At 43.6% G+C, this 26,468-nt stretch overlaps 1 protein-coding gene across 1 annotated transcript in view; it reads left to right on the forward strand.

The window, feature by feature from the left end:
* TMTC1 (transmembrane O-mannosyltransferase targeting cadherins 1) overlaps positions 1 to 22,241 on the forward strand; it is a 134,615-nt gene extending 112,374 nt beyond the window's left edge. The window contains exons 13-20 of the mRNA XM_083572308.1: positions 323 to 431; positions 5,386 to 5,488; positions 12,002 to 12,137; positions 12,579 to 12,723; positions 14,116 to 14,253; positions 15,205 to 15,327; positions 16,026 to 16,103; positions 17,201 to 22,241. Of these exons, the coding sequence (XP_083428434.1) occupies positions 323 to 431; positions 5,386 to 5,488; positions 12,002 to 12,137; positions 12,579 to 12,723; positions 14,116 to 14,253; positions 15,205 to 15,327; positions 16,026 to 16,103; positions 17,201 to 17,335 (967 nt within the window). The 3' untranslated portion in view covers positions 17,336 to 22,241. The remainder of the gene's footprint in view (positions 1 to 322; positions 432 to 5,385; positions 5,489 to 12,001; positions 12,138 to 12,578; positions 12,724 to 14,115; positions 14,254 to 15,204; positions 15,328 to 16,025; positions 16,104 to 17,200) is intronic.
* The last annotated feature ends 4,227 nt before the right edge of the window (positions 22,242 to 26,468 follow it).

Raw genomic sequence — 26,468 nt, forward strand, 5'->3', positions numbered from 1 at the left:
AAGGGAGGGAAGGGGCTTTTGTAGGGATTGCATGTGCTGCCCAGCAGGCTACAGAAAATGTTGCCAGCAGGTGCCAAGGCACCACAACGTAGCTCATATCCAGTGGCTGCTCCCACTCCTCTTTGTGCTGTCAGGCTGTGCAATATGATATTGCCCCAGGAGACGCTCGATAGAAGAAAATTTAATTATCTAGCCCTTTCTGAAAAGGAGAAGACAGGCACTTTCGAGTCTGTTAACGGTATTTTTAATCAATTGGTGAGCTGAGAAAGTTGTTAAGAGAACTGCCTTCTCTCTCCCCTATCCAAATTCCTATGACTTGCAGGTCCCGGGGGAAGAAGGAAGAAGCTGTTCTCTTACTGAGAGATTCCATTCAGTATGGACCAGATTTTGCAGATGCTTACTCCAGCCTCGCTTCACTGTTGGCTGAACAGGTAACCAGTTCCATTCCAGTTCACCACCTATGCTTTGTACTGTATACTAATGCTAATTTTCAGCTCTGTTGGACACATGCCTGTGATAAGAGATGTCTACTTTCCATGCAGGAAAAAAACCATGAAATTGTTAAAAATGAAGGCAATTCTATACCAACCTAGCCCCAGTTGTGTGTCAGTTTCTGTACCTGAATTATACCACCTGTATAAATGATGCATTTTATATTGTGGTGGTCCCCCCCTCCATATTCTATAATTTTTTTCTATTCTGTTGCTCAGGAGAGGCATGGAGCTGTGGAGGCAACAGCTGCTAAACTTGCATAATCGCCCACCAAAAGTCTCATGCACGCCAAGGGATGTTAGGCACATTCATGTGTTCCTTGCTGCACGTACAACATGGGAAGCTGTCATTTGTGGCTCATGTATCTCAGTACTATTTACACAGACTTGCAATATACGGCAAGAGAATATTTCCCAGCCCTAGTTAGATAATACCTGGGACTGAATGTGGACTTTGTGCATGCAAAGTGTTATAGGGTTAGTGTTAGGGTTAGCAAACAGCAATTTTTGAAGATGTACCTCTTGCCTTTCCCAATGAGGCAGGTGCCTCATTTTGCAAATATGTAAAACATGTCAGAAGCATCTCTGAAATGTTTTCATTTATTTGTGTTTACTTATGGAAAATGAATGCTTATGTCAGTAAAAGCACTGTTGTAGGCTGGCATCCTTTCTCTCATTCACTGTAGGTATACTGTTACATCTACGTAGGTTGATAAGGCCATATGGAAAATAGTGCAAGGATAAGGAAACCAGGGCTTTGCCTTTGGGATTCTGATGCTGGGTTGCTTTATCATCGCATGCAGAGTTGGGAGCCAGTGCCGCATACTGATTTTTCCTCTTTGCAGGTGGGGCATGAGTAAGGCTGTCTTCATTTTGAACCACCTCCAGAGAATAAACGAAATTAATTGCTCTCAGTGACAACAGACTTAAAGAGTATGGATTTTCAATACTGTGGAGCACCGGTCATAAGGCCATTAGAACAATAACTAATATTGAGTCAAAGAGGTTGCGAGTCAAAAACAGTTGTCCCCTAGCAGCAGTAAACTTCTTGTCTGCAACAACGATAGAAAAGGTAATAGGAGAGGCTCATTCTCAATCTGCCTGTTCCCTCAAGACATTATCTCATCTGAGGAGGTAATAACATGAAGCATCCGTAAAGAATAGTTTGGTGAACTGTTAGAATCATAGGTTTGGGTCACTTGTGAACCACCCTGTGATCCTTGGATGAAAGGAGATATAGAAATTTAATCAATAAATAAAATATACGGGTCTTCACTGACTCATCAACTTTTAATTTTAAAAATGGTCCAGGGCAATAGATGTGCTGCAAGTGGATAGCTCAGTCGGTAGAGCACGAGACTATTAATCTCAGGGTTTTGCGGGTTGAACTGGATGACCCTCATGGTTGGGGTTGCCATTGCTCCCAGAACCATTGAAAGGTCCTTCCCCACAACTTTGTAGCATGTGAACATGGTGTCCACATTGTGGGAGGAGCAGCATTGGCTCAGTTGTAAATAGATGAGGAAAGTATCTTCTCTCAGTAGCTACAGGGAAGCCCCAATGTCTTATTAGATCCCTACCCACTGGGATGGGAGTCACTGATGCACTTCTTCTCCTTCCACCATGGTAACATTCCCCAACGTGGTGCCCTCCAGATATTTTTTTTACACTGCAGCTCCCACCATCCCTGACCATTGGCCATGCTGGCTGGGGCTGATGGGAGTTGTAGTCCAGGAGGGAACCAGGTTTGGGGAGGCTGCACTCTAGCAACGTGTGCAGCTCTGACTCCTCCCTATTGCCAGTGCCATCCCTTGGTAGACTGGGTTAGTTTTGGGAGTGCACAGAAGCTGCAGCAAAGGCTCCTTCTGCATGGTGTGGGGCTTGGCAAGTTACCTGAGGGCGCATGAAGCAGCAGCGCTACTAGCGCTCCCACGCTGCCAGACTAACAGGAGGATCAGGTCAAGCGGTAGAAGTCACACTCTCTGCAGCTACTATGAAGTAAGCAGACTGATTAATTGTGGGTTCTGGATTTATTTTTATTATAATCTGGGAAAGGGAGGAGGAGGGAGCTTTCTGATTGATTCAGTTGATCCTGCACGGCACGTTTCCCCTTGCAATGTAAGAATCTAAAATGAGCCTTGACGTTCCTTTGCTCCAGTAGTTGTAAAAAGGGGCACTTAAGATTAATGTTCCATGCTCAAGGGAGTTGGGCTGTAAGTCAGCGTAATTACCCTGTCCTCCCCTCGAAAGGTGATTTTCAAATGAGAGCAGACTTGCAAAGGGAGGACGATTACACAAGCCAGTGTTGTAGTGAGCCCCAAACTTAACTGCGAGCACTTCGCTGCTTTTGAAGATTCTGTACCTTTAAGAAAAGCCGCTTCTCTGTGATGCTTGTGAAATTCAAAGCATTATAGTGATAGCTCAGAGATAGCATAGAATCATAGAGTTGGAAGAGCCTCTGAGGATCATTTAGTCCAATCCCCTGTAATGCAGGAATATGCAGCTCCCCCTTACGGGGATCGAACCTGCAACCTTGGCATTATCAGCACCAAACTCTAGCCAACTGAGCTATCCAGCATGAGTCTCTTAATCTCAGGGTTGTGGGTTCAAGCTCTGCGTTGGGCAAAAGACCCCTTTATTGGACCAAATGATTATCGTCCTTTCCAACTCTACAATTCTGTTTTTCTTCTGGGTCCCCCAACCCCCCGAAACTTGTTCCCATTGGAATGCTTAAGACATCGGAAGTTCAGAAGGTGGTGCTTGATTTGGTTGTATACTGGCATTGGGCAGCTGATCTTGTGTCTCTGGTTGATCTAGAACAGGGGTACGCAACCTAAGGCCCGTGGGCCGGATGCGGCCCAATCGCCTTCTCAATCCAGCCCACAGACGGTCCAGGAATCAGCGTGTTTTTACATGAATAGAATGTGTGCTTTTATTTAAAATGTATCTCTGGGTTATTTGTGGGACCTGCTTGTTGTTTTTACATGAGTAGAATGTGTGCTTTTATTTAAAATGCATCTCTGGGTTATTTGTGGGGCATAGGAATTCGTTCATTTTCCCCCTCCAAAATATAGTCCAGCCCACCACATGGTCTGAGGGACGGTGGACCAGCCCACGGCTGAAAAAGGTTGCTGACCCCTGATCTAGAATCAAATGAGGTTTTGCTTTGCTTTTTAATGAAGCCAAAATGGATGCCTTGGGCAGGAATCCTCCTTCAGAAGCATATCGTATTATTGAGGATTGAAAACTACAAGATTATGATTCAGGGGAACTTAAGCGTTGGTGGCGGAGACTTGGGGGGCTTCAATATTTGCAGTCCGTGCAGATTTCTTCCTCCAGAAAACACCTTCTGGAGTCAAAGGGGCATTAGACGCTGCCTTCCAGCTGTTATCCATCTAGCCCAGTATTATCTACTGCTGCCAGTCCCAACTAGAGGACTCTACCACAACTTGATAGCTGGTCCTTTAACTGGAGATGCCAGGGATTGAACCTGGGACTTCTGCTTGCAAAGCAGGGGCTCGGAGCTGTGTCATCTCAAGCTTCCCTGCTGCAACCATGGCAAAGCAAAGATGGAAGGCTCATGTAGTGGATTTTAAAGGGCCACAAGAGCTGTGAGGTGTGGGTGCTTTAAAAATTCCTGAGGGGGAGGAACGTAACAAAAAGCATGCAGGAAACAGCTGCAAGAGGCCAATGCAGCTTCCGCACTGGAAATTAGGAAACATGTTGTAGCCAACACCAGTATCTGGGGCCTAAACCAGGAACGTTTTGATCTATGTCTGGGTCCTTCTCTGATGAGCAACTTAGAAAACTATCTTGGGAAGACTTGCCTTTTCGTCCAGGCTTTCCCTGGCCTGTAAGACTGGACCCTGTTTGACATGTCTGCAATGCCTCTATATGCTTTTATGTGTTTTTCTATTGCTGTTTTAGTTGCATTTTTGTTTTAATTGTATATTGTTTAAACTGTACACTGCTTAGAAGTTTTTGAAATACTAAGCTGCATGTAAATGCCTTTAAATAAAACAAATATATTTGCTTGGGATGAGTGAACCCACCCAGTTCCATTCTGCCGAGTTTTCATGGATTGTGAAATGAATAATTATTTTCTGCCAAAACTCCAGAGTGGTACACTTACACCAACAGCCAATTTTCCTTGTGTCCTGAAGACCTTTGTGCCTTGTTAGGACCTAGCAGCTCCCAAAGCTTTTGTCCCTCCTGAAGATTAACAGAAGGAGAATAAATGCTGTAAAATCCTTAAATGTACAGATATGCTCAGTTTGCATAATTCAGATTCAAAAATCTGAACACAATTAAATACAAAAGATTTTCGCACATCATATGCCCCCATCTAGAATATATGCAGCTTATCTGTGAAAATCTCTCCTGTGGCCTCAGATTATTCTCAAGCTCACCATGTGTGATGATGATATCTCACACAGCACCTGCCTGTCTACTTCTTGACCCCGATGAGTGCAGACCCTTTCATGGATATGATTCAGCGTTATGCCTCACAGCGCACTGTTCTTTGAAGTGCAGGCGCAGCTGCCATGCAAGCAGAAAGCGTTTCCCTCTGTTCTTGAGCCTATCTGGGGCAGCGGCAGCATCATGCTCACCTTCAAGCATATCACAGGAGCTTCTGTTCTCATGGGAACATTATGTTTCCATCAGTGCTATTAATGTACTTCAGTCTCTTATATGGCAGTCTCTTTCTCCAAGGAGCTCAGAATGGCTTGCATAACATTCTCAAGCAGTCTCCTATGCATTCAGAAGGAAATATTCGGAACCCTTCCCCAATAAGCCCATAAGCATTTCCAGGAAAGAAATGTACAAGTAGCCATGAGTAGCAAGGCTGATAGCCCTCTGGGTAACCATGTTTGCTAACTCTTTTTGTGTTAAGGACCAATTAAAAGAAGCAGAGGAAGTCTACCGGGCTGGAATAGAGAACTGTCCTGAGAGCTCCGATCTGCACAATAACTATGGGGTTTTCTTAGTAGACACAGGTAAGTACACACTGCACTGGGGTTATTAGATATATTCTGGTTGAACCAAGAGGACAATTAGTTTAATCTGTGTAATTCAAAGTGCCCGAAAGCGAATGTGCCCATTCTTGTAGCCATCTGTGAAAATCAACCAAAACGTCTCAATTTGTCTTTAGTTAACTTTCATATGTGTTGAAAAGTTATTCCCATTTTTGGCAGTTTTGATACCTGCTGCAACCATACCCGAATTACTTCAAAATTGTTCAGCAGCCTTTTGGTCCCCGGTTCAGCTGCTGCTCCTTTTCTGCATTTTCCTTCTTTTCCCTCTTGCCCTCATCTGCCCTCACCTCCCGCTGATTAACTGCAGTGATCAGTCCGGTTTTGTCTATGATGTTGCAGTGTTACATGTGACTTGGTGATGTCACGGACATTTGTAAATTAAACCACATGGTTCACCACAACCAGAGAGATTAAATGTCAGGGAGGGTAAATGAGGCCAAGCATAATGAAAGGAGAAGAATTGTAACAGTACAATCCTACACCCCACCCTCCAACCTTAACAATGGTTTGTGTATGTGTGTTAGCATAGTCCCTCCCACCTGCAGAAAGATGCATAGCTGGTTATCAGGGCAGGTGTGCAGTGAGCACTAGACATTAAGGTCCTTAAAACCCTAGGTAACTGGCAGTGTAAACCTGTGCATGTTTTTTAGAAGAAAGCACCATTGAGTTCAAGAGGGCTTACTCCCAGCCAAGCAATCACATGCACACTTTCCCGGGAGTAAGTTCCATTGAACTCAGTGGGGGCATATTTCTGATCGGCGTGTATAGGATCACACTGCAAATGAATAAATTCATGAGACAGCATCCACATCGGGTGGTCATTGGAAGTGCGCTTGGAAGGGTTTGCAATTAGCAGTGATGTCCAGCTGGCAACCTTCCTGGTACATGCTTGTCTTTTCAAGCCAGCAGAGTGTTGTCCTGCTTTCTGTCTGGGCCACCAAAGGGTTGCCTACCATATCCTGATGGTGATGCACTATGACCACTTTGAAACCATGTATGCTTCGGCCACTTCCTAGGCTTTCCTGCTGCAGCTCAGTGGTGGCTCAGAATTGCACATCAGCTCCTAGAGGAAGAGTACAGCTGCTACAGAAGAAAACCAGGCTTTGCAGTGGACTTGTTTTGTGCAAACACAAATGCTGTGACTTGGAAAAGGAGGCACGTATGTTTTCTCAGCAAAGGACTCATGACAGAATGCGGAGTCTTTCAGATCCAGCTTCTGTAGCTTTGGTTCCCTCCTTGGCACAAACATAATAGAAGTAGTCACTGCAAATGGCACGTCTTACATTGACTTGAATTTGAATAGTGGACCAAGAAAGTAAGCCACTCCTTTTGGCTCTCAGGTTGCCCATTCCAAAACAGACTTCAGACAATTGGCTGAGCTGTTGACAGGGAAGGTTACATAACTATCTGGGCTTCCAACTGCTGCAGCAAGCATTTCTCAGACATAAAATAAGGGGGAAGGTGCATATTAACACTTCTGAAAGCCACAGTAGGAAAAGTAAATTTTGGTGATCCTCCTCCCTTTGTATTGTGGTGACAGGCACCCTGTGGTAGAAGAACTATCAAATCTTGAGTCCAGCCAGTTTTCCACCAACCAGAGAATATGCTAGTGATGGGGTAGCCAGAGGGAAAAGAAATATGCCAGCTTTAACGCTGCTGTACTTCCCCACCCTCAAACCTATTCCTGGGTGGGTTTTGGGGGTAGGATTTGAGGGAATGGAAGAACGTTAGATCCAGCAGATCCAAAACCTCCCCAATTCATCCTGGCACACATACACTTTGGAATAATACCGCTTCTCTGTCTTCCACCCTTATTGTGTTAAAATAAAATAAAAAATTCAGCCAGTCTGAAATCTAACTCTCCCCTCTTTTTTTTACTGCAATGAAATGAGCTGTGTTCTATATTTTGCTAGATAGAAATGTAGGGTAGATGTTTTCTATATATGTATTTTTAATATCCCTACTTTATTGGGGTTCGTTCCATTCTCCTCCTCTTAAGCAGCTTATTGTAGCCTCAGAATAGCCCCTGGACACCAAGCAGTGCCAGAGTTGCTTTTCTGTGCTGGGAGAAACTCTTCCTCTTTGCCTTGATCTGCATTCTGCATGAGAGGGCAGGCACCTGCTCCTTAGGCTGCAAGTCTGTTTTCTTCTGCAAAGGTCTTGGATGAGGTCAGGGTAGAGAATCTCAGCGCTTTAAATTTAGAAAAATAAAAAGTAGTTTTCTGAAAAGCCCGTTGCATGCACAGCCTTGCCTCAAGAAGCCTGGATAGGTGATGAAAGGGGCCATTTTTATTCCTTTCACGGACTGTGATTATTAGCATCGTCTCCAAAGTCAGAGGCATAAGAAACACACGGACGGTTTGAGGAATATGTCTCTCACTCAATTTTGCCCTCATACTGTCATATATCTCCTTGCTCCCACGCTCCCCAAAGACGCTTTTGACAGCACAGGGGGAAAGCGCAGCAATTAAAAGTGCTGGGGATTGTGACAAATCTTTCTGTTGCCATCTGAGCTTTTACTGCCAGCGGAGGTGACTGAGAGGCCTGTCACTGTCAACCCCGACTCTTCCGAAACCGCAAGTTAAGGCATTGGGATAAAATGCTTACAATAATATGAAGCTTTAACTAGCTTAACTGTGGCTCAGCCAGGAACATTTTAATTTGCTTTCAGAAGCTGCTCAGGTTTAACCTGCTCCTTGAACTCCAAACACTTGGTAATTCTTTTGTACATTCCTCTTGTTACATGGATTCAGTATTCAGATGGATCGTATAAGAGATACTCTTAATGAGTCCACACTTAACTTTGCTCTGCATTTCTTGGCATTTCCCGGTCAGTGTCCAAGTGCTTTTGTTTGTTTTGCTTTGCCCCTTAGCTTTCCCCCAGGTAAGGCCACTCTTTAATGCAGAATCGGAACAAACAGCCTAACCCTACCTTGCAGGGTTGTTGTTGTGATTAAATGAGGATGGGGGAATAACCATGTACTCCACTTTGAGCTCCTTTGAGATAAAGGTGGAATATAAGCACAATGAATAAATAAAAATAAAATAAGTAAAGTCAAAGTGGCTTGCAAAGACAGTGGTTTTCTACCAGTGTGCCGTGGCACCCTTGGGTGCCTTGAGTGATAGTCAGGGGTGCCGTGGGCAACACTGGCCTCTGTCCCTCTTTCCTTCCCTCCCTCTTCTGATTCCCTCTCGCGTCTCTGCCTCCCAAATGCTTGCACAACTGATTGCTGCAGCAGCCCTGGCTACAAGCTTCCCAGGCGAATGGTGCCTCTGGCGCTGGCCAGGGGGTGCTTCCCTGGCCCCTGTGGGGCAATGTGAAGAAGCACCTCTTTTGGGGGAGGGGGCAGCTCAGAGACCAGGGGCGGCAGCGGCGGCTTCCCAGAGAAGTCCCAAGGAGAGGGGATAAGAGAGGAGGCTGAGGGAGCACACCAGAAGGGAGAGAGCTTGGAAAGGGGTGAGGGGCTGCTGGCTCTGCAGGCAAAGGGTGACATAATTGGGCTCCTCAGCCCCACAGGGGTGCCACAGAAAGAATGTAGTTGGTCAAGGGAGCTGTGGACTCAAAAAGGATGAAAATTTCTGGGCTAAGACATTTAGAGGTTTATAATCAAAACCAGAATCACAGTTCATATCCTGAAAGCTACAGAACACCAACACAGGTACAATAGGCACAGACGGCATTTCTTCCTAGCACTCTTGCCAAGAGGCAAGACACTTCATTCTGTAGCCATTGCAGCTTCAGAGTGGTATTCAGTGCTACCCCTACTCAGAGTCGACCCATTGATGTTAATGAACATGACTAGCTTAAGATAATTAATTTCAGTAGGTCTGCTCTGTACAGGACTAGCATTGAAGGTAAGCACAAAGGGGAGCCCAAGGTAGAGTTCATTACAGTCATCTAGATTGGCCTGGATAGTTCCCTTAATTAGAGTGCTGATAACGCCAAGGTTGAGATTTCATACCCATATGGGACAGCTGCATATTCTTGTGTAGCAGAGTGTTGGACTAGATCAGTGTTTCCCAAACTTGAGTCTCCAGTTGTTCTTAGACTACAACTCCCATCATCCCTAGCTAGCAGGACCAGCAGTCAAGTATGATGGGAGTTGTGGTCCAACAACAGCTGGAGACTCGAGTTTGGGAAACACTAGATTAGATGGTCCTTCGGGGTCCCTTCCAACTTTACAATTCTGTGATTCTATTGCTGTGAGAGATGGGAGTTTGCCGTGAATAAAACAGCTGAAGGGTCTTGAATCACTGTAAATATGCTTTGGCCTTGAGGGCATGACTGAAAGTTTCAAATAAAGTGAAATTAACAAGAGGGCCCTCCCTTTTATTTTACAATTCTTAAACATTGGTTATTTTTAACCTTGACGTATTTATTTGCATTTCACATGCAGATTATGTATGCATACTGCTGTGGAAGATGTTTCCATGTGACAGGCAGTGGATTCATGTACAAAATTTATCTTAAATAGCTGTTTGCTTCCCAAGGCTAGCAATCTGTCACTTTTCTGCAGGATGAAATTAACATCAACACATCGGTTGTGGGTTGTTGGCTTTTTTTTAAGCATAAGACACTGATGAATGATACTACTTAATCAGTTTACACACAGCTTGAGCGCTCTCTTGCTCTCTTCTTCTCTGCTGTAATGGATTTCTCCAAAATTTCATCTGTCACGTCTGTCCATGAAAAATACAGTCAAGCAGCTCCATCCTGTGGCGATGCATAAATACAGTCTTAGGTTTTGCCACGGAAGGACACTTTAAACCAAACCAATCTATTTATTGATAGAAGGAATAAAATACCTGTAACTGTGCTGTTTTGTTTTTCCTATTTAATGTTAGTGTCTTTAAAAAAATGTTAGTGTCTTTTTTAAAAAAAGCTTTTCTTGCAAGCTGCTTTAAAGCCTCATTAGAGGAGTATGTTATGGTTTTATTTACATCATAAATAAAGACTACCTCTGTCAAGTGCAGATGGTTACCTTGAGCAAGTAATCTCCACACCCACTAACTTCCATGAACAATGCATTCCCCCCCCCCCCACATCAGTCCTATGGGGTCAGTTAGGCTGGCCTGTGTGGTATAGTGATTAGGGATGCTGCACTTAAATGTCAGGTTCAAATCCCCACTCTTCTATGACAGCTCTTCTCTTTTCATGGAGGAGAGGGCTATCAGTGGCTACTAGCCATGAAGGCCTTGGCCTACCTCCACGGTTGGAGGCAGCAATGCTTCTGAATACCAGTTGCTGGAAGCCACAGGAGGGGAGAGGTCTCTTGTGCTCATGTTCTGTTGGCTGGTTTCCCATAGGCATCTGGTTGGCCACTTGAGAACGGGATGCTGGACTATTGGCCTTCTCCAGCAGGCTTTTCTGAAGGTTCTTAAGTTGAACTGGGTAACCTTGGACTAATCAGCATCTCTCCGCCTAACCTCTCTCACATAGTTTTTGTGAGGATAAATATGTTTGTGTGTATTTGGAGAATCTTTGTATATGAGTACTCTTTGGGTTTGGTCAGTCAACCAGCTACAAATCCACCTAACAGTTACCTCGTTCAACCCACATTTTACCAGCTTCCTCATGGGGGACTTTGTCAAATGCCTTACTGAAATCAAGATACACTATGTCCACAGCATTTCCCTGATCCACCAAGTTTGTAATTCCATCAAAAAAAGAAATCAGATTGGTCTGGCGTGATTTATTTTTGAGAAACCCATGCTGGATCTTAGTAATCACAGCATCCTTTTCTAAATGCTCACAGACCAACTGTTGAATTATCTGTTCTAGGACCTTCCCTAGTATTGATGTCAAGCTCACTGGTCGGTAGTTGTCCTTTTTCATCTTTTTGAAGATGGAGACAACATTTGCCCACCTCCAGTCTGTAGCGACCTTGCCTGTTCTCCAAGAATTCTCAAAGATAATAGACAAAGGCTGTGAAATTACACCCGGAAGTTCCTTTAGTACCCTTGGATGCAGCTCATCAGGCCCTGGAGATTTGAATTCATTTAAAGTAGCTAGATGTTCCCTTACTACCTCTTTTCCTATCTTGGGCTTCAGCTCTCTCCTTACATCATTTATTCTGTTATCACCAGGCTGGGCATCACTTTCCTTTTGGGTGAAGACAGAGGCGAAGTAGGTGTTGAGTAGTTCCGCCTTTTCTCTGTCACCCAATAGCATTTCTCCATGTTCTCCACGCAGCTCTTCAGCTCCCTGCCCAGTGTCTCATAGTCCCTTGCTATGTGTTGAAGGCTATGTGTGGCATCCTGGTTGCCTTGGAGGAAAGGTGGGTTTAAAACGTTCTACAAATAATGCAAGAGATGCAGGTGACCTAGGGTTGAAGAACACAGTTTTTCAGACTCTTCTTGAAGGTGTGGTTGGTTTTCATATGCATTCCCAAATATATGAGCACGAACAGAATCCATAATAGCTTTGCAAGATATGTAAAGAGAAGCCGTAACCAAACCCTCTTTATTTCCTAGGATCTCCAGAGACTGCAGTTTCCCACTACCAGAAGGCCATTCAGCTTAGCCCCAATCATCATGTGGCCATGGTGAACCTCGGCAGGCTGTATCGCTCCTTGGGGCAGAACAAAGATGCTGAAACTTGGTACAAACGGTAAGGCAAGGCAGGATGGGGGAGTGCCACTTTATAGTGTCAAATTCCTTTCTTGGGGTTCAAGGCGTCTAATTCCTTTCTTGGGGTTCAAGGCATCAATAGGTGAGGGGAGTAGAGATTATGATGACAGAAGGAGGGGCAGGGGGAAGGCTGGATGAAATATCCTCCCTGCCCCCGATTGCAGAAAGCCTTGTTGTGAACCTTAGGAAGGGCTGTAGCTCAGTAGGAGAACATCTGCCTTGCATGCAGAAGGTCTCAAGCTCAATCCTAATGGTATAGACAATACTGAGCTAGGAGAACCAATTGTCTGACTCTGTATGAGGCAGCATCCTATATAACTGCTCGTGTATTGTTTTGGAGCCTAACAGCAGGCACATTTCAATCCATGCTATTTGCTTCCTTGTTTCCACCGCTCCCCTCCTTTTGGTTGCCAACATTTAGGGCACTGAAAGTAGCACGGAAGGCTGAAATATTGTCTCCTCTTGGAGCTCTGTATTATAACACAGGGAGATATGAAGACGCCTTAAAGGTGTACAGGGAAGCTGCAGCACTTCAACCATCCAACAAGGAGACTCGACTCGCTCTGGTGAGTGTGTGTGTGTGTGTGTGTGTGTGTGTGGCAGAGGAGGGGGAGTTATATCATACCGACCACTGGAACCATAGCAAGGGCAACTGACCTTCCATGTCAAAGGAACAGTTCCTCTACTCCTGACTCTGTGAAGGTCAGTGGATTTCAGCTTTGCAGTTGCTTCTGCTTGCAGTTAGGTCTGGGAGAGGAAGTGGACTGTTTGGATGTACCGCTAAACCATGGTTTTGCATTATGAGAATGAGCCATCCCCAAGCCTTGGGTTTGCACACTCCCACTTTTCTTCCAGCATGACTATGAAGAAGAGTTTGGAGACTCCTGCTTCTGTTTTCAGTTAAGCACAGCTTGCTGTGTCGTTCAAACCCCACAGACTGTCGCTAATAGTCACTATGGTTTGTTGAAACAAGGCAACTTCAAACTATAGCTTAAGAAGTTGGCTTGTTTCAACAAACCATAGTTAAAATTAACCACAGCTTATGGTTTGGATGTAATATTAAACTGTGGTCATTCTAAGAAAAAAATGCAAGCTTCTGATTTCTTCCTTGCAGCCATGCTGGAAGAGGAATATGGAAGGAGTATATGAGTCCAAGTTTCCCAAAGCTGATGTTGAGAAGTGATCTGACTATCAATGCCCTGGCAGCAGCTAGTCTAAACAACTGTAATGCTGGTACTTAGAGATATTGACTGGCTGTCAGCTTGCTTCTGGGCTCAATTCAAAGTGCTGAGATTAGCCTTATAAAGTTCTAAATGGGCTAAGACCAGAGCATTTGAAAAATGGCCTGCTCCCATATAAACCAGCCAGGGGTTCAGATTATTATCATCCAGCTCTGGTGCCCACTCCCTGAGTTGAGGTGTGTGGCTTTCTCCATGGTAACATCTCATCCAGTGAGCTTCCAGTGTTGCAATGCTCACTCACTGAAAAGTCATCCCCCTTTTTCAAAAAAGATTTTTTAAAATTAAAGTAAACATTTATTCAAAAGTTGCAATGCAGCTTTGTCCGCTGCCATAATACCACAAAATGACCACTCCACTCCTCAATCCCACATCACTGTCACGTTGGCTTGCCAAATATCCTCAGTAGGAACCCAGCTACCAATCTGGTTGGCTGGACATTTTGAATAAATATATCCCCTCCACAGACACCCCTCTGTGGTGATGATAGCATTAAAATATCCTGTTCTTCTTCAGTAAAAGAGAAAAAGGGAGACAGATCATGTCAGAGGTATCGTTTTGGGAGATGCCTTTGATTAGTTGCCATTGGTCTGTGAGGCGTTCTGATAGAATTGGAAAGTCATCCTATAAACTCCTGTGATGACACAGAATGCTTGTAAATATGAGGTCCTCCAATCAGAACACATTTTAGGGTTTGTTTATTTTGGGTTTTTTTTGTAGGCTCAAGTTTTAGCAATGATGGGGCAAACCAAGGAAGCGGAACAAATGACCAATCATATTGTGACTGAGGAGGCAGAATGCCTGGAGTGCTACCGCCTTTTGTCAGCCATCTACAGCAAGCAAGAGAACTACAACAAGGTAGGAATGCTGCTCTGGTGGGAAATCTTCCAGTCAAAGCACTTGGTTAGGAGATCAGTCTTTATCCACCCATCAGGTGGAGTTAGTCCTAAAATGATGGATAGCAATAACCCTTAAGCCAACCCAGACATCATGTGGCTTTGTGCATGTATTGTCACTGAGTGTTAAGATCTCAGCTTGGGTCTAAGAACCGTTTGCAGAAGAAAGCTGCTGGAATGAGTTTTCTCATCCCCTCCTTCCTTCAGCAATCTCAAGAAGCCTCTCCAGATGTTCAGGAAACCATCCTCAACTCTGCCTAGTTTGATGTAATTCCATCCTCTCCCATCAACCTCCCATCAACCACCAATCTTATCCAGTAGGGTTCCCTGATTCTCAGAAGAGACTTTTCTGGAGAAGTAGAGGAGAGACTCCATTTTCCAACTTCCTTCAGCAAGTGGTACTGAGGATCCAACTGCTGGTGAAATGTTACTTTTCTTGCCAGAAAAAAATGGCACCAATTAGCTACACAAATTGCCTGATCAGTAGTGCAGCAAAGGGAAGGGTTGTATGTCCAAGAACAAAAATATTGGTGCTTTCAGTATGAAGTAGGGATGTTTTCCTCAGTGTTAAAAGGGGACAGGAACATCAAGGTACAGACTACTGACAAAATATTATGAAGTCTGCAAAAGCATTTTCACCCTTGTTCACCTCTGACTTTGGATCTGTTCCACACATTGTGGAGAAGCAAAACCAAGTTTGTGACCGGCTGGACACTTGTCAGAAAACCACAGCCAGTTCTGGTTCTGTGATGAGAATACCTGTATGATACAAATGTGTCTCATTCACACATTACATGTGTTTATGTGTACACCTAAAAACACGTGTGAATCAGCACTTAAGAGTAAATATCAAAATATTATAGGAGTTCTGCTCAAATGACGCATATTTATCATTGTTTGTGTGTTTGTTCAGGCGCTTGAAGCCATAGACAAAGCTCTACAGCTGAAACCAAAGGACCCCAAAGTCATATCAGAACTCTTTTTCACTAAAGGAAACCAGCTAAGAGAACAAAATCACCTGGACAAAGCTTTTGAGGTAAATATAATAATAATAATAATTAAAAACCACATGGCTGTCTTAACTCACCAGCCACCTGTTTCATTTAATGTAGCACACAGCTCTTCAGATTGGTTGGTATACATACAAGTGGGCCCCCACACAGCTGAGGATGATGAGGCAAATGTGGTGCCCCATGAAGAAGGCACTTTAGCAATCCTGTATCCCTGCTCCCCCAGTTGGGTGCCCTGAAACTGCTGCTCGATTTATGTGGCAAAGGGGTGAAGCCAGAGATGCAGGCAGACATCCTGTAAATCTGGTCTGTTTAAGATTCAGCACTGTGTGTCCTCGTTCCTATGATCAAGCACGTGTTTTATTACCCAGTCTTCTGGAGGAATGTTGCTGACACTCCTTTCTGAAATCTCTATGATTCATAATACTCTCCTCCAATTCAGTGCAAGCATTATAACCTCCTGAGGTTCTGGTTTGCAATCTGTGCCCCTGCCTCCCCCACCTGCTCTCCCAAGAAATAGCTTTTCAGAGCCTTAACGGAATGGTACCATCCTATTGTAAGCACCTAAGACTGTGAAGCAGTTTTTGAAATCACTTGTAGCTCTGAGGAGATTTCAGAAAGGCATGTTAGTGACATTCCTTTACTGGCCTCTCTTGAGATTTCCACACTGTGGGCAGGACTGTTCCAACATTTGGGCTTTGTTTTGTTTTTCATGTTAATTTAGAGCTATAAAGTTGCTGTAGACTTCAACCCGGAACAAGCACAAGCCTGGATGAACATGGGAGGGATTGAGCATATCAAGGTAAGAAGATTTGCAAGCTCTGCCAATGGATGTGGTCCTTTGCTGAGGAACAAAGAAGGGAAGAAAGTGATTCAGAGATAACTAGGTAGGGTTAAGAAAGGAGTCGGAGGTCCATCAAATCACTCATTTTGGCATATATATATTAGAATATTTTATTCAGAGTGTACTTTGATGGTGTAAGGCTCAGAAGGGGTTGAGTAAAAAGGTAAAGGGACCCCTGACCATTAGGTCCAGTCGTGACTGACTCTGGGGTTGCGGCGCTCATCTCGCTTTATTGGCCGAGGGAGCTGGCATACAGCTTCCGGGTCATGTGGCCAGCATGACCAAGCCACTTCTAGCGAACCAGAGCAGCACACGGAAATGCCGTTTACCTTCCCGCCGGAGCGGTACCTATTTATCTACTTGCACTCTGACGTGCTTTAGAACTGCTAGGTTGGCAGGAGCTGGGACAGAGCAACGGGAGCTCACCCCGTCACGGGGATTCGAACCGATGAACTTCTGATCAGCAAGCCCTAGGCTCTGTGGTTTAACCCACAGCGCCGCCCATGTCCCCTAGGGGTTGAGTAAGTCCCTGCAAAAAGGATGTGGTGTGGAGGGGGGCAAGCCAGCAGTGGGGGACTTATCCCTATTCCAAACTCCTTTCAGTTTGGTCATAGGACCTAGAAACTCAACAGAAGTTAACCTGGCAAAAATGAATTATTTTAAAGGCTTGTATTCCATCTTCCAGGCTCAGGCTGGCTTGGTTGACAGTAGCCCTGCTCCTGAAAGGCGTTTGGAATTGGGGGAAATTACACTTGCATAATTTACCCCGGTGTAAATTACACTGGCTTTCTATAGCGCAGATTCCTTTGTCCAACAACCACCTGAGACATAGGTCTGCGTAGTTCCTACTTTGTCAATCTGAACCAGGGACAAAGTTTGGTGTTCTGGCCACTAGGCTACACCCCTTCACTATTGCACAATTCCATGCTGGTTCTGTCAGCACATTTGTAGCTATGGGGTGTGAGACTAGGACAGGGCTGTTAGGAATGGCATTTCAGCAACAGGAGCTTTGCAACGGGTGCTATGATTTCCTCCTTCCCCCTTTCCTTCTGCAGGGCAACTACATCATGGCACGTGGCTATTATAAGAAAGCTTTGCAGCTGGTTCCAAACAGCAAGCTTCTGAAAGAGAATCTGGCTAAACTGGATCGCTTGGAGAAACGGCTGCAGGAAGTTCAAGAGAGGGGATAAAAATGGGGGACAGCCAGTGGAGTGCAATGTCTCCTGGAGATGAGCAGAAACTGTGGAAGCCCCGAAGCCCACACAAAACAGAAGTGAACTTCCCCCTAGCGGGGAGGCAGTGGTGACCCAGACTAAGAAGGGTGCACATGGGAATCATGCTGGAGTCGCCAGAAAGCTATGGGGAGTCCTGCTGCTTCTCTCTGGATGAGCTGAAGGATGGGCGCAAAGCTCATCATAATCCAGAATTATATTTGGGTTTGCCTCATGCTACTTTCCATTAGTGCTGACAGTAGGAAATGCTTATATAACGTCCATGTCTCTCACTTGTTAAAAATCATCATCATCATCATCATCAAGCACTGGGATGATTATGAGAAGTGAAACAGTGGCCTGATTCAGCAAGGAACGGAGGAGGCAGCCCCCACCATTCAGTCTTGATATAAAGAATATTTTACCATAGAGGCCTACCAAAGCCAGGCACCTGATTGGCCAAGAAGATAGTGGGCAGCAGCCAAAGAGGTAAAGAAATAGCAGCCCCCTTCTAGGCCCCAATAGGGATTTTGGTTGCATTTCCCGGAAAGCAATTCTCCATCACCCAAAGAGGAGGTGGGTGCAACTAGCTCTCAGCTGAATATTTCGATCATGAGGGCAGTTCCAGAAGAAGTCACTCATATGAAAAGTCTTTTTCATTGCAGTTTGTACTGAAGGTCTCACACAGTGTTAGAAGTTTAGTAGCTCTGCTTTTCTTCGATCCAAATAACAGGGTGGTTGCTGTTTTTGTAGAGAACGGAAGCGCCAGATCGGGGAACGGAGGGAAACAGCTCTGGAAAACCCCTGTCATATGGCTTATTCCCATATCAATGATATTAGGGTCCCAAGTTGCACTTGAACCCATGCACACTGGGTCCCCCCCCAAATCATAGACCCTTGTTTTGCCTCAGAGGCTGACCTCAGGAGCAATCCTAAGTTTTCAGGACAGCTTGTAAGGTAGTGGCACAATAGGTTGTTGGGAGTATATGGGAAGCTGCCTTATACTGAGTCGGACCAGTATTGTCTACACTGACTGGCAGCAGCTCTCCATGGTTTCAGACGGGACATTCCCAGTCCTACCTGGAGATGGTGAGGGTTGAACCTGTCTGTGTGCAAAGCCAATGAACTGAATTTCCTCCAAAGGAGGAAGGAAGGAAGGCCTTAGAAGGTCCACTAAGCACACACCAGTGGCTCTTTGGATCTCAGCTGAAGACAGAGATGATGGGATCATTTTCCAATGGTCTGTGGACTTGATTTGTGCACGAGGCACAGGGGAGTGAGTGAAGAAAGGGATTTTGAGGCCTATTCTGCCCATCTCCATATGGAGATTCTCTTTCTCCCACTGAATAAAAAATGAGATAAAAGATAAATATGGTAGAGAAGAAGGAAGCTCACAGGGATTTGGTGTTTATTTTTGAGCGTTATTTATTTAACTTTTCTCTGCAGCATAAGTGATATCTTTCACTACTGGGAATGTAGCTAAACTTGTGGATGTTGCTCTTATTTTTATGAAGCCAGAGAAGGTAGCAACCACAGAGGGGGAATGTATGTGAATAGTTGTTAATATTTCTAGCTTATAAAGGGTGGCCGACATGGTGCTCTCCAGATTTTGCTGGACTGCAGCTCCCGTTGGGTCCACCCAGTATGGCCATTGGTCGGAGATGACAGGATTTGTAGCCCAACAGCGTCTGAAGGGCACCACATTGGTGACCCCCTCTTCAGAGCATATTTCAGATGCCTCAGACCTCTAAAGATTCTTGTCTTCTCAATGTTTGCTCCATTGATTGAATAAAGTTAAATCCTACTAAAACGAGGATTCCGCATGCTCGATAAAGAGCTCAGACGTCGTGTGCATTGACGGGGTTCATGACGTCACGTAAAGAGGCCCTCCGTCAGCAAGACCTCTGCTATGCGAACAAGTCTGCAGCCGAGAAACAGGCAGCGAACGCTTTACTAAAACACAAAGCGCTGTAGTCCAACTTGTTCCTACCTCTTGCTAGACATTGGCCTCAACGAGGATTGTGTCTGTTTTGTTTTAGAGTTTCTGTCAAACGAATACTGATGACTGTTTACCAGTTAATAATTTAATCGCGATATGCATGTAACTACTTTCTGTGCCCTTTGTTTGGTAATTTACCACACTTTAAGGAATCTGGAGAATGGCAGATGCTCATCATTTGGCAGGGCAATACCTTCCCCCCACATATGCACTATTTGGTGGCTGCTGGTTGCCAGTACTTAATCACTGTTGTCTGCAAAAGGGCAGCTTAGGAAACTTTGGCAGAAATTGTTAAATGCCTCAAGGCATTCTAGAGTGGCAAAGGAAGTGGACCTCAATATCTTTATTGAAAAAAATATCATTACTCTGAGTGGCCTTAATAATTAGATAGTGTGCCCCAGTGGGTTGAGAGTTTGGAGGCCTGGGTTCAAGTCCCACTTCTGCTGTGGACTTGGGCAAGTCATTGTGTGTTAGCTCCCATTCCCCATCTGTGAAATGTGTATAGCGCTTACTTATTACATGTGGTTGTTGTGACGGCAAATGCAGCAAGACACTTCACAAGTTAAGAATGCGGAAAAGAGTAGATATGATGGGGCATCAAGAGATGCAGAAATATGTTTAAAGATTTACTGGTAAATGTCCCTTTGCTTGCTTAAATTCTTTGCACCACCCTGAGCTTTCAGGGTGGGGCAAAAACCTAGAGGGGTTTGGGGGTGGGAATAGTTTTCCAGCAGTTAATTTTTGGCCTCAAGGCAGCTGAAGTTGGTTAACTTTTATCTAAGGTCCATTTTATCACCTGCATTTCTTTTAGCATGCCTTTAAATGTTGTTGTTCTTGGCAAAGCGTGTAAGCCCAATGATTATAGATATTCCCAGTAAAACTATTGTGGGAGACATGATACAATCCAGCATGAAGTTCTGTTGAACAAACCCCATTGATATAACTCATTGGTAGATTGTGCACCTAGGCTCTGATCCAACTTGTGCTGGACAGATTTCACATCCATCCGCATGAACTTTACTCCCATTGCTGCGATGCCTGGGGGAGACAGGAATACAATTTTTAAATGTCCTTGTATCAGTCATTTAAATTGATTGACAACCATGGAGAAATATGGATTTACAATCACCTTCCAACCTTCCTGGGGTTTTTTTTTTTATCACCTGTGAACTGATGCATTCTAGTTGACATGCATTTTTAATCCTCCACCTACCTTTTTCTGTCTCTCTCGAATTAAACACATTTGGGATGCGTTTTTCACATTCTCATCTCTCCTCCCTGCACCAAAGCGCGGGAGAAGCGTTGTCAGTTTCATCCATAAATATTTATTGCACTACCCCCACCTGTGTTCTACGGAGAAATTGATACTGGGGTGGGGGGTGGTGAATGCTTATCAATCTCATGAATGCATATTTTCTTCACTGTCCCTGCCCTCTCTGCTTTCCAGTGAAACTGACATAATTGTGGACTTATTTTTCTCTAATGCTGGCCCTTTCCCCTGTCTCCAGGCTACTGCTGAAGAGAGGGGAAGTTTCTGATTTTCCTTTAGGAAAGCATATACAGTGGTACCTCGAGTTAAGTACTTAATTTGTTCTGAGGGTCCGTTCTTAACCTGAAAATGTTCTTAACCTGAAGCACCACTTTAGCTATTGGGGCCTCCTGCTGCCGCCGCGCTGCCAGAGCACAATTCCTGTTCTCATCCTGAAGCAAAGTTCTTAACCTGAAGCACTATTTCTGGGTTAGCGGAGTCTGTAACCTGAAGTGTATGTAACCTGAAGCGTATGTAACCTGAGGTACCACTGTACGTACATGCAGCACACACTAATTACTTCAGTAAGGGAGAAGGAAAGAAAAACTGGCAAGGCAACTTTACAGTTTCACTGGAGAATGGGTGGCAGAAAGTATGGTAAAAAAAAAAAAAGTGGTATATGGAAAGCAACAAGAATTTGTGTATGATGATATCCCAGTCTAGTTGCAGGGCAATCTACATAGATTTGCAACTAGAGTAGCTGGTCGGGGAAGGGTTGCAGTGACATTTAAAAACCAGCGGAGCATAACTTTTGAAAGGTAAGATTTGCATTAGCTGGAGTGAGAGAAAAATCCAGAGTGAAAATTAAAATCTCTTTCCGCAGTGATAATTAAAATGCACTTGTGATTTTGGCATAAGGTGTGACTACAGCCCACTGAAAACAACGGAACAAGTTGTGCCTAACTTATGATTTGCTCACTGCAGCTGGATCTGTACCATAGTCTTTGGAGACCTACAGTGCCACAAATGTATATTTCATTTTCAAGCATCCATACTCTACAGTGCAATCCTATACATTTCTACTCTGTAGTTAGTCTCACTGAGCAGACCCAGGTGAGTGAGTATGGGATTGCAGCCCCTATAGCTTTCCCTGTAAGCCAATACTTCTTGATAATACTTAGAAACCTAATTGTAACATATCTGAGAACTGAAAGACAAGAAGAAATTAGATTTGTAAAACAAGATAAGCAGTGCTTTTTTTCCTGGGGGGACGCAGGGGGACACATACCCCTAAACATTTTGTGAATCTTCATACTTTTGTCCATTTACTGTATTTATTTCCCCCCGATTTGAACTATAAAATGGTGATTTTCTTGAGTCAAAATGAGAGTACCCCTAAACATTTTTTTAAGAAAAAAAAAGCACTGAATATAAGTATCATTATTTATCATTCTACATATCAGCTGCATAGATCCAGAATGTACACATTGCGTTTATTTTTATAACTTAAGGAAAACACATTATTTTTTTAAGGAATGGCGTCCTGAAAATCTGTCTCCTTGATCTGAGATAATACAAGTTTTTTTGTTTTTGTTTTGCTAGTTTAATGATAATGATTAAGTAAAGCTTTCCTGTCTTAGTATGGTTACCACTTTTTAATCTAGTTACCTTTGCCAGGTGTTGACACTGGGGACTTAGGGTTGTATTTGGTTACGTAACTGTGCAAGTGGAACGACTTCTGCTTGTGCAATGCTACTTTCTCCTTCTCCTGGCACCCTCCCCCAAGTATGCTCTGGGGGTTACCCCCACCCCTCCAGAGTAGATTTGGGGAATGGCACAGGGTGTGCACAGAGAAGGAGAGGAAGAAAAGTTCCGTAAGTGGAATCATTCAACTCACACAATATCACCCTGAATCTCAAAAGGAGGCAGAGAGAGCTGATGAAGGGAAGGCTTTAGATTTGGGCAGATTTGTACATGTAATCAGAAACCATCCCAAATCCATTGTGGCTGCAGAAAAGATAGCGGTCCCTCTGTACATTAGACCTGAAATAGTATTAAAATAAAGGGTTGTAGTCCATGGACTTTTACTCAGAGGTAGATGCATTGAAATCATGGTTATTACTAGCTTAGCCCCGTTAATTTCAGTGGATCTACTCTAGAGTAACAATTGAATACAACCCAAGGATGTCCATCAGAGCCGTCATATGAGTTTGTCTTGACTAAAAGGCATCCATGTCACAATCTTTTCCTGTCAGCCTTTCTGTCTTCACTTTTACATGTTTTGGCTTGCAAGTCTGATGGGGAAAATTACTTTTAATCCAGCTTGCTCACAGCTGCTTTTCCCAGGGGTTAAAACCAACCCCTCCTAAAACAAAGCAAGCCACTTTCAAGCCGTGTACATTCCTCAATATGTTAAGATTTTGCAGTCAATAAGCAGAAGTGGATGCTGTCTTCTTCCATGCCCCCCAACCCAGAATAAACTTCCTTTTGCATCTGCTACCCAGCCACAATTATGGCATGGGCCAGCCACTCACTCTCAGTTTAACTTACCTCTCAGGGCTGTTGTTAGGATAAAATCGGGAGGAGGACAAAATCGGGAGAACTATGTATGCCACCTCGAGCTCCTTGGAGGAAGGCAGGATATAAATGCAATATATAAAAAATAGTCAATGCAGTTGACATGTTTTGGAAATGCAGCTGGGATCAGACAAGTTGTAGTATTTCTGGAGAAAAGAGATGAACACTCTTTAGGATTATACTTCTTGTTCTGCTGCACCTTTCCTGCAGTAACAGTTTATAGGCTTAAAACCTCATGCCAACTAACGCAGCAATTCATTTAATTGTGTATTGTCTCCCAATGCCGTGACTGCAGTTTTACCAAACTCTATATACACAAGAGAATCACGTGTGTTATTTTTTTAATAACAGGAATGGTTCCATTGATGGTCTGATTCGGGCCCCTTTGGTAGGTGAATCAGGAAAGTCTTAGTGAAAGGCTCACTTTTAAATAAGGATTCATATTTGTCTAATTACATTACAATGGATTTCTCTCCCACTTCTGCTGAACTAATAGAGCAGGTTAATTGGTAATAAAATTGATCTTGTTCTCATAAATACAAGGCAGCTCTTCCTCTCTGTTTTTTTCTCATAGCTCACCGACGTAATGCAGCTATAAATATTCTGGCTCCTTTCCTGCTACTGCCATATACTTAGCCTGCACAGCATGTATTATGGACACCTTTTTTGCATTACAGATAATAATAATGTTGCTTGGCAGTTTTCTTCTTATATTGCTTAAGTACTGTTTTCAAAGCAGACCTGTACAGACAGATGTTGGCCAAATCCAAAAGGAAGGGATGGCTCTGAGGGAATAGGATAAAATTTAGGGTATGGAGATTATATATATTTCAATATCATATCAAGTGGCAAAGTCATTGAAAAGGGAGCTCCTGCTTCTCTATGTCACTGTGAAGACTAGGATTATATTTTATTTAAAAAGGAAAGCAAGCTATTGAGGGGGAAATTCTATTGCTCCAGTCTACAAACAACATACGCACAGGTCCTGCTATCCGAATGCAGTGTGCTCTCAGGAAAACATTTGTTAGGTGAGCATTTGCATAACGAGCAGATTTCTCATGCCTATTGATCCTGCTTTGCAGAACACAGGGAAGTGCTAGGAATTTCTAGGTCTTTCTCCTAAGTGGCTATGGCAACAAAAGATTTGACAGTAAGCTCCAGGGCCTGCTGAGAGATGGAATACATGTGTTTTTTCCCCCTATATAGAAGGTCCCAGGATCTATCTGTGGCATCTTGAATTTAAAATGTCAGTACTGCACCAGGTACAGGGTACGGGTGAAAAATGTCTTACATTTTATGGACACCATTCATACGAACATAAGAAACTGTCTTCAGACCATTGTTCCATCTAGCCCAGTATGTCCGTTCTGATGGACAGCAGCTGCCTGGGGGTCTCATGCAGGGATGGAGGAATCTATTAATTTCTGTTCTTTGCTCTTCTTATTTGTCAAATCTTGAATTTAGTTCTTCACTTTCTGCAGCAATTTCCTAATTTCATTTTTTAAAAAAGAATCCTCACAAAAATTATTTTAGTGTGTATCTCTCCTGATAAACACAAATTTGCATGCAGTTTTGACTAAAATACACATTTTTGCAAGCAATTTCTTATAATTTCTTATACACATTTTTGCAAGCAATTTCATTTGTTTTGTTTTTTACTTATATATTGATTTTTTTATGCACACTTCCCCCTAATACATGCATCTCTGTAAACATTTGTTTGGAGAACTGCATTGCATCACTTATGTGCAAGTTTAGAGAGATACCTGCATTTCAGCTCTCATAGCAACCTGGTCCTTTTTTTAAAACTAGAGGTGCCCAGGACTGAAATGGAGACCTTTTGCATGCAAGATGTGCCCTATCACCGAGCTAAAGTCTCCTACCAATAGGTGCCCATGACAACTGCAACAAGATGAACATGTGCCTAGTGCATCAGCACTTTCTTATGCTTTTGTTGGTGGGTGGGGCCTAGTTGTGGCAAAGGTATGGGCTGGAATTCAATGTAGTGCTAAGAAGATGGTTCGCATCAGCACAAGCATTTCTGCTTGCCTGAAGGAATGATCTCACATTTGGGGGTGCACTGATCTGAGGGTTCTCACGAACCTCCAGAGCAGATTCAGGGGAGATGCATGGGTGGGAATGTTCTATTGCGCTTCTGGGAGTCCTTTCACTACTGGAATGGGGTAGCTGAATCCGTCCCTTAGCACTGAGTGGTATGAAAATCGCAAAATCAATTTGACAAGCAACCTTGGTGGGACTCAGAACAAACATAATGTTGTAGGCCATGTGAGTTTTCCTAACACCACCTCTGGGAAGCTATAAGTTGATTGATTCATTGATTCACAGCCTATAAGTTGATTGATTCATTTAAGAACCTGCCAAGGTCCTTCTGTATCTTGGTTCTTGTTTGCAGTCGCACTGCACTTCGGCTTATTGCTCACCTGCTTTTTCATCTGTGAAAATTTAGTCCTAAAGGGCTTTTTGCCTTAAGGGGGATGTGCAATAGTTTTATCAAGTAAGCAGCCTGCTTCTATGTACACTTAATAACAAGCAGCAACAAGAAAACCTGCTTTGGCTGTTAATGGTGTTTGAAAAGTGTCACCATTGATGATGGTAATCTCTGAAAATATGTGCTGAACTTCCTTGTGATGTTTATATGAATTTGTTTGAAAATTATTTTTTTCTGAAAAGTCTCTGGGTCACTGCTGTGGCTTCTATGAAAATATAGAAATCTCTCTGCTGAAACTGGATGCCGTTAATCTACTTCAACAAGCAGAAGTTAATTTTGCATAGCTGTGGTGTTTCTGTGTCTTTTGTCTCCATCACTTTTGCCTTTCTGAACTATCAGTTGTTTTTGTTCCATCAATTAAATGCACAATTTAGCAGTGGGATGTATGTCAGTGATAACAGGATTTTGAAAGGTCCTTTATTTTCATTGTCAAATTATGAATTTTGCCTACAGAGGTTATGATCAAAGAAGTCTTTGAACAAAGCAAATGTATATAGATGTCTATTTTATATAAAAACAATATAAACGTGTCTGAGTTCCTTCTGCCAGACTGCTTTTCAATTAGCCTGGTGCAGTTGAATCTTTCATTGTGTGCTTTCATGTGTGTGATTGAGAGGGCTGCAGTGTATTTAAAGAAATCACCAAATAGAAGCAAACACAAAGATTCCAATGAAAAGGAAATATCTAAAAGTCGCCTTAACTCCTAGTAACTCACAGTGCAGAAAAGTTCTTTTTCATGGTCATTCTAAAGGGCCAGTGGAGCATATCTGGTGTATCT

Source organism: Podarcis filfolensis (assembly GCF_964270895.1).
Source record: "Podarcis filfolensis genome assembly, chromosome: 10".
NCBI classification, from domain to species: domain Eukaryota; kingdom Metazoa; phylum Chordata; class Lepidosauria; order Squamata; family Lacertidae; genus Podarcis; species Podarcis filfolensis.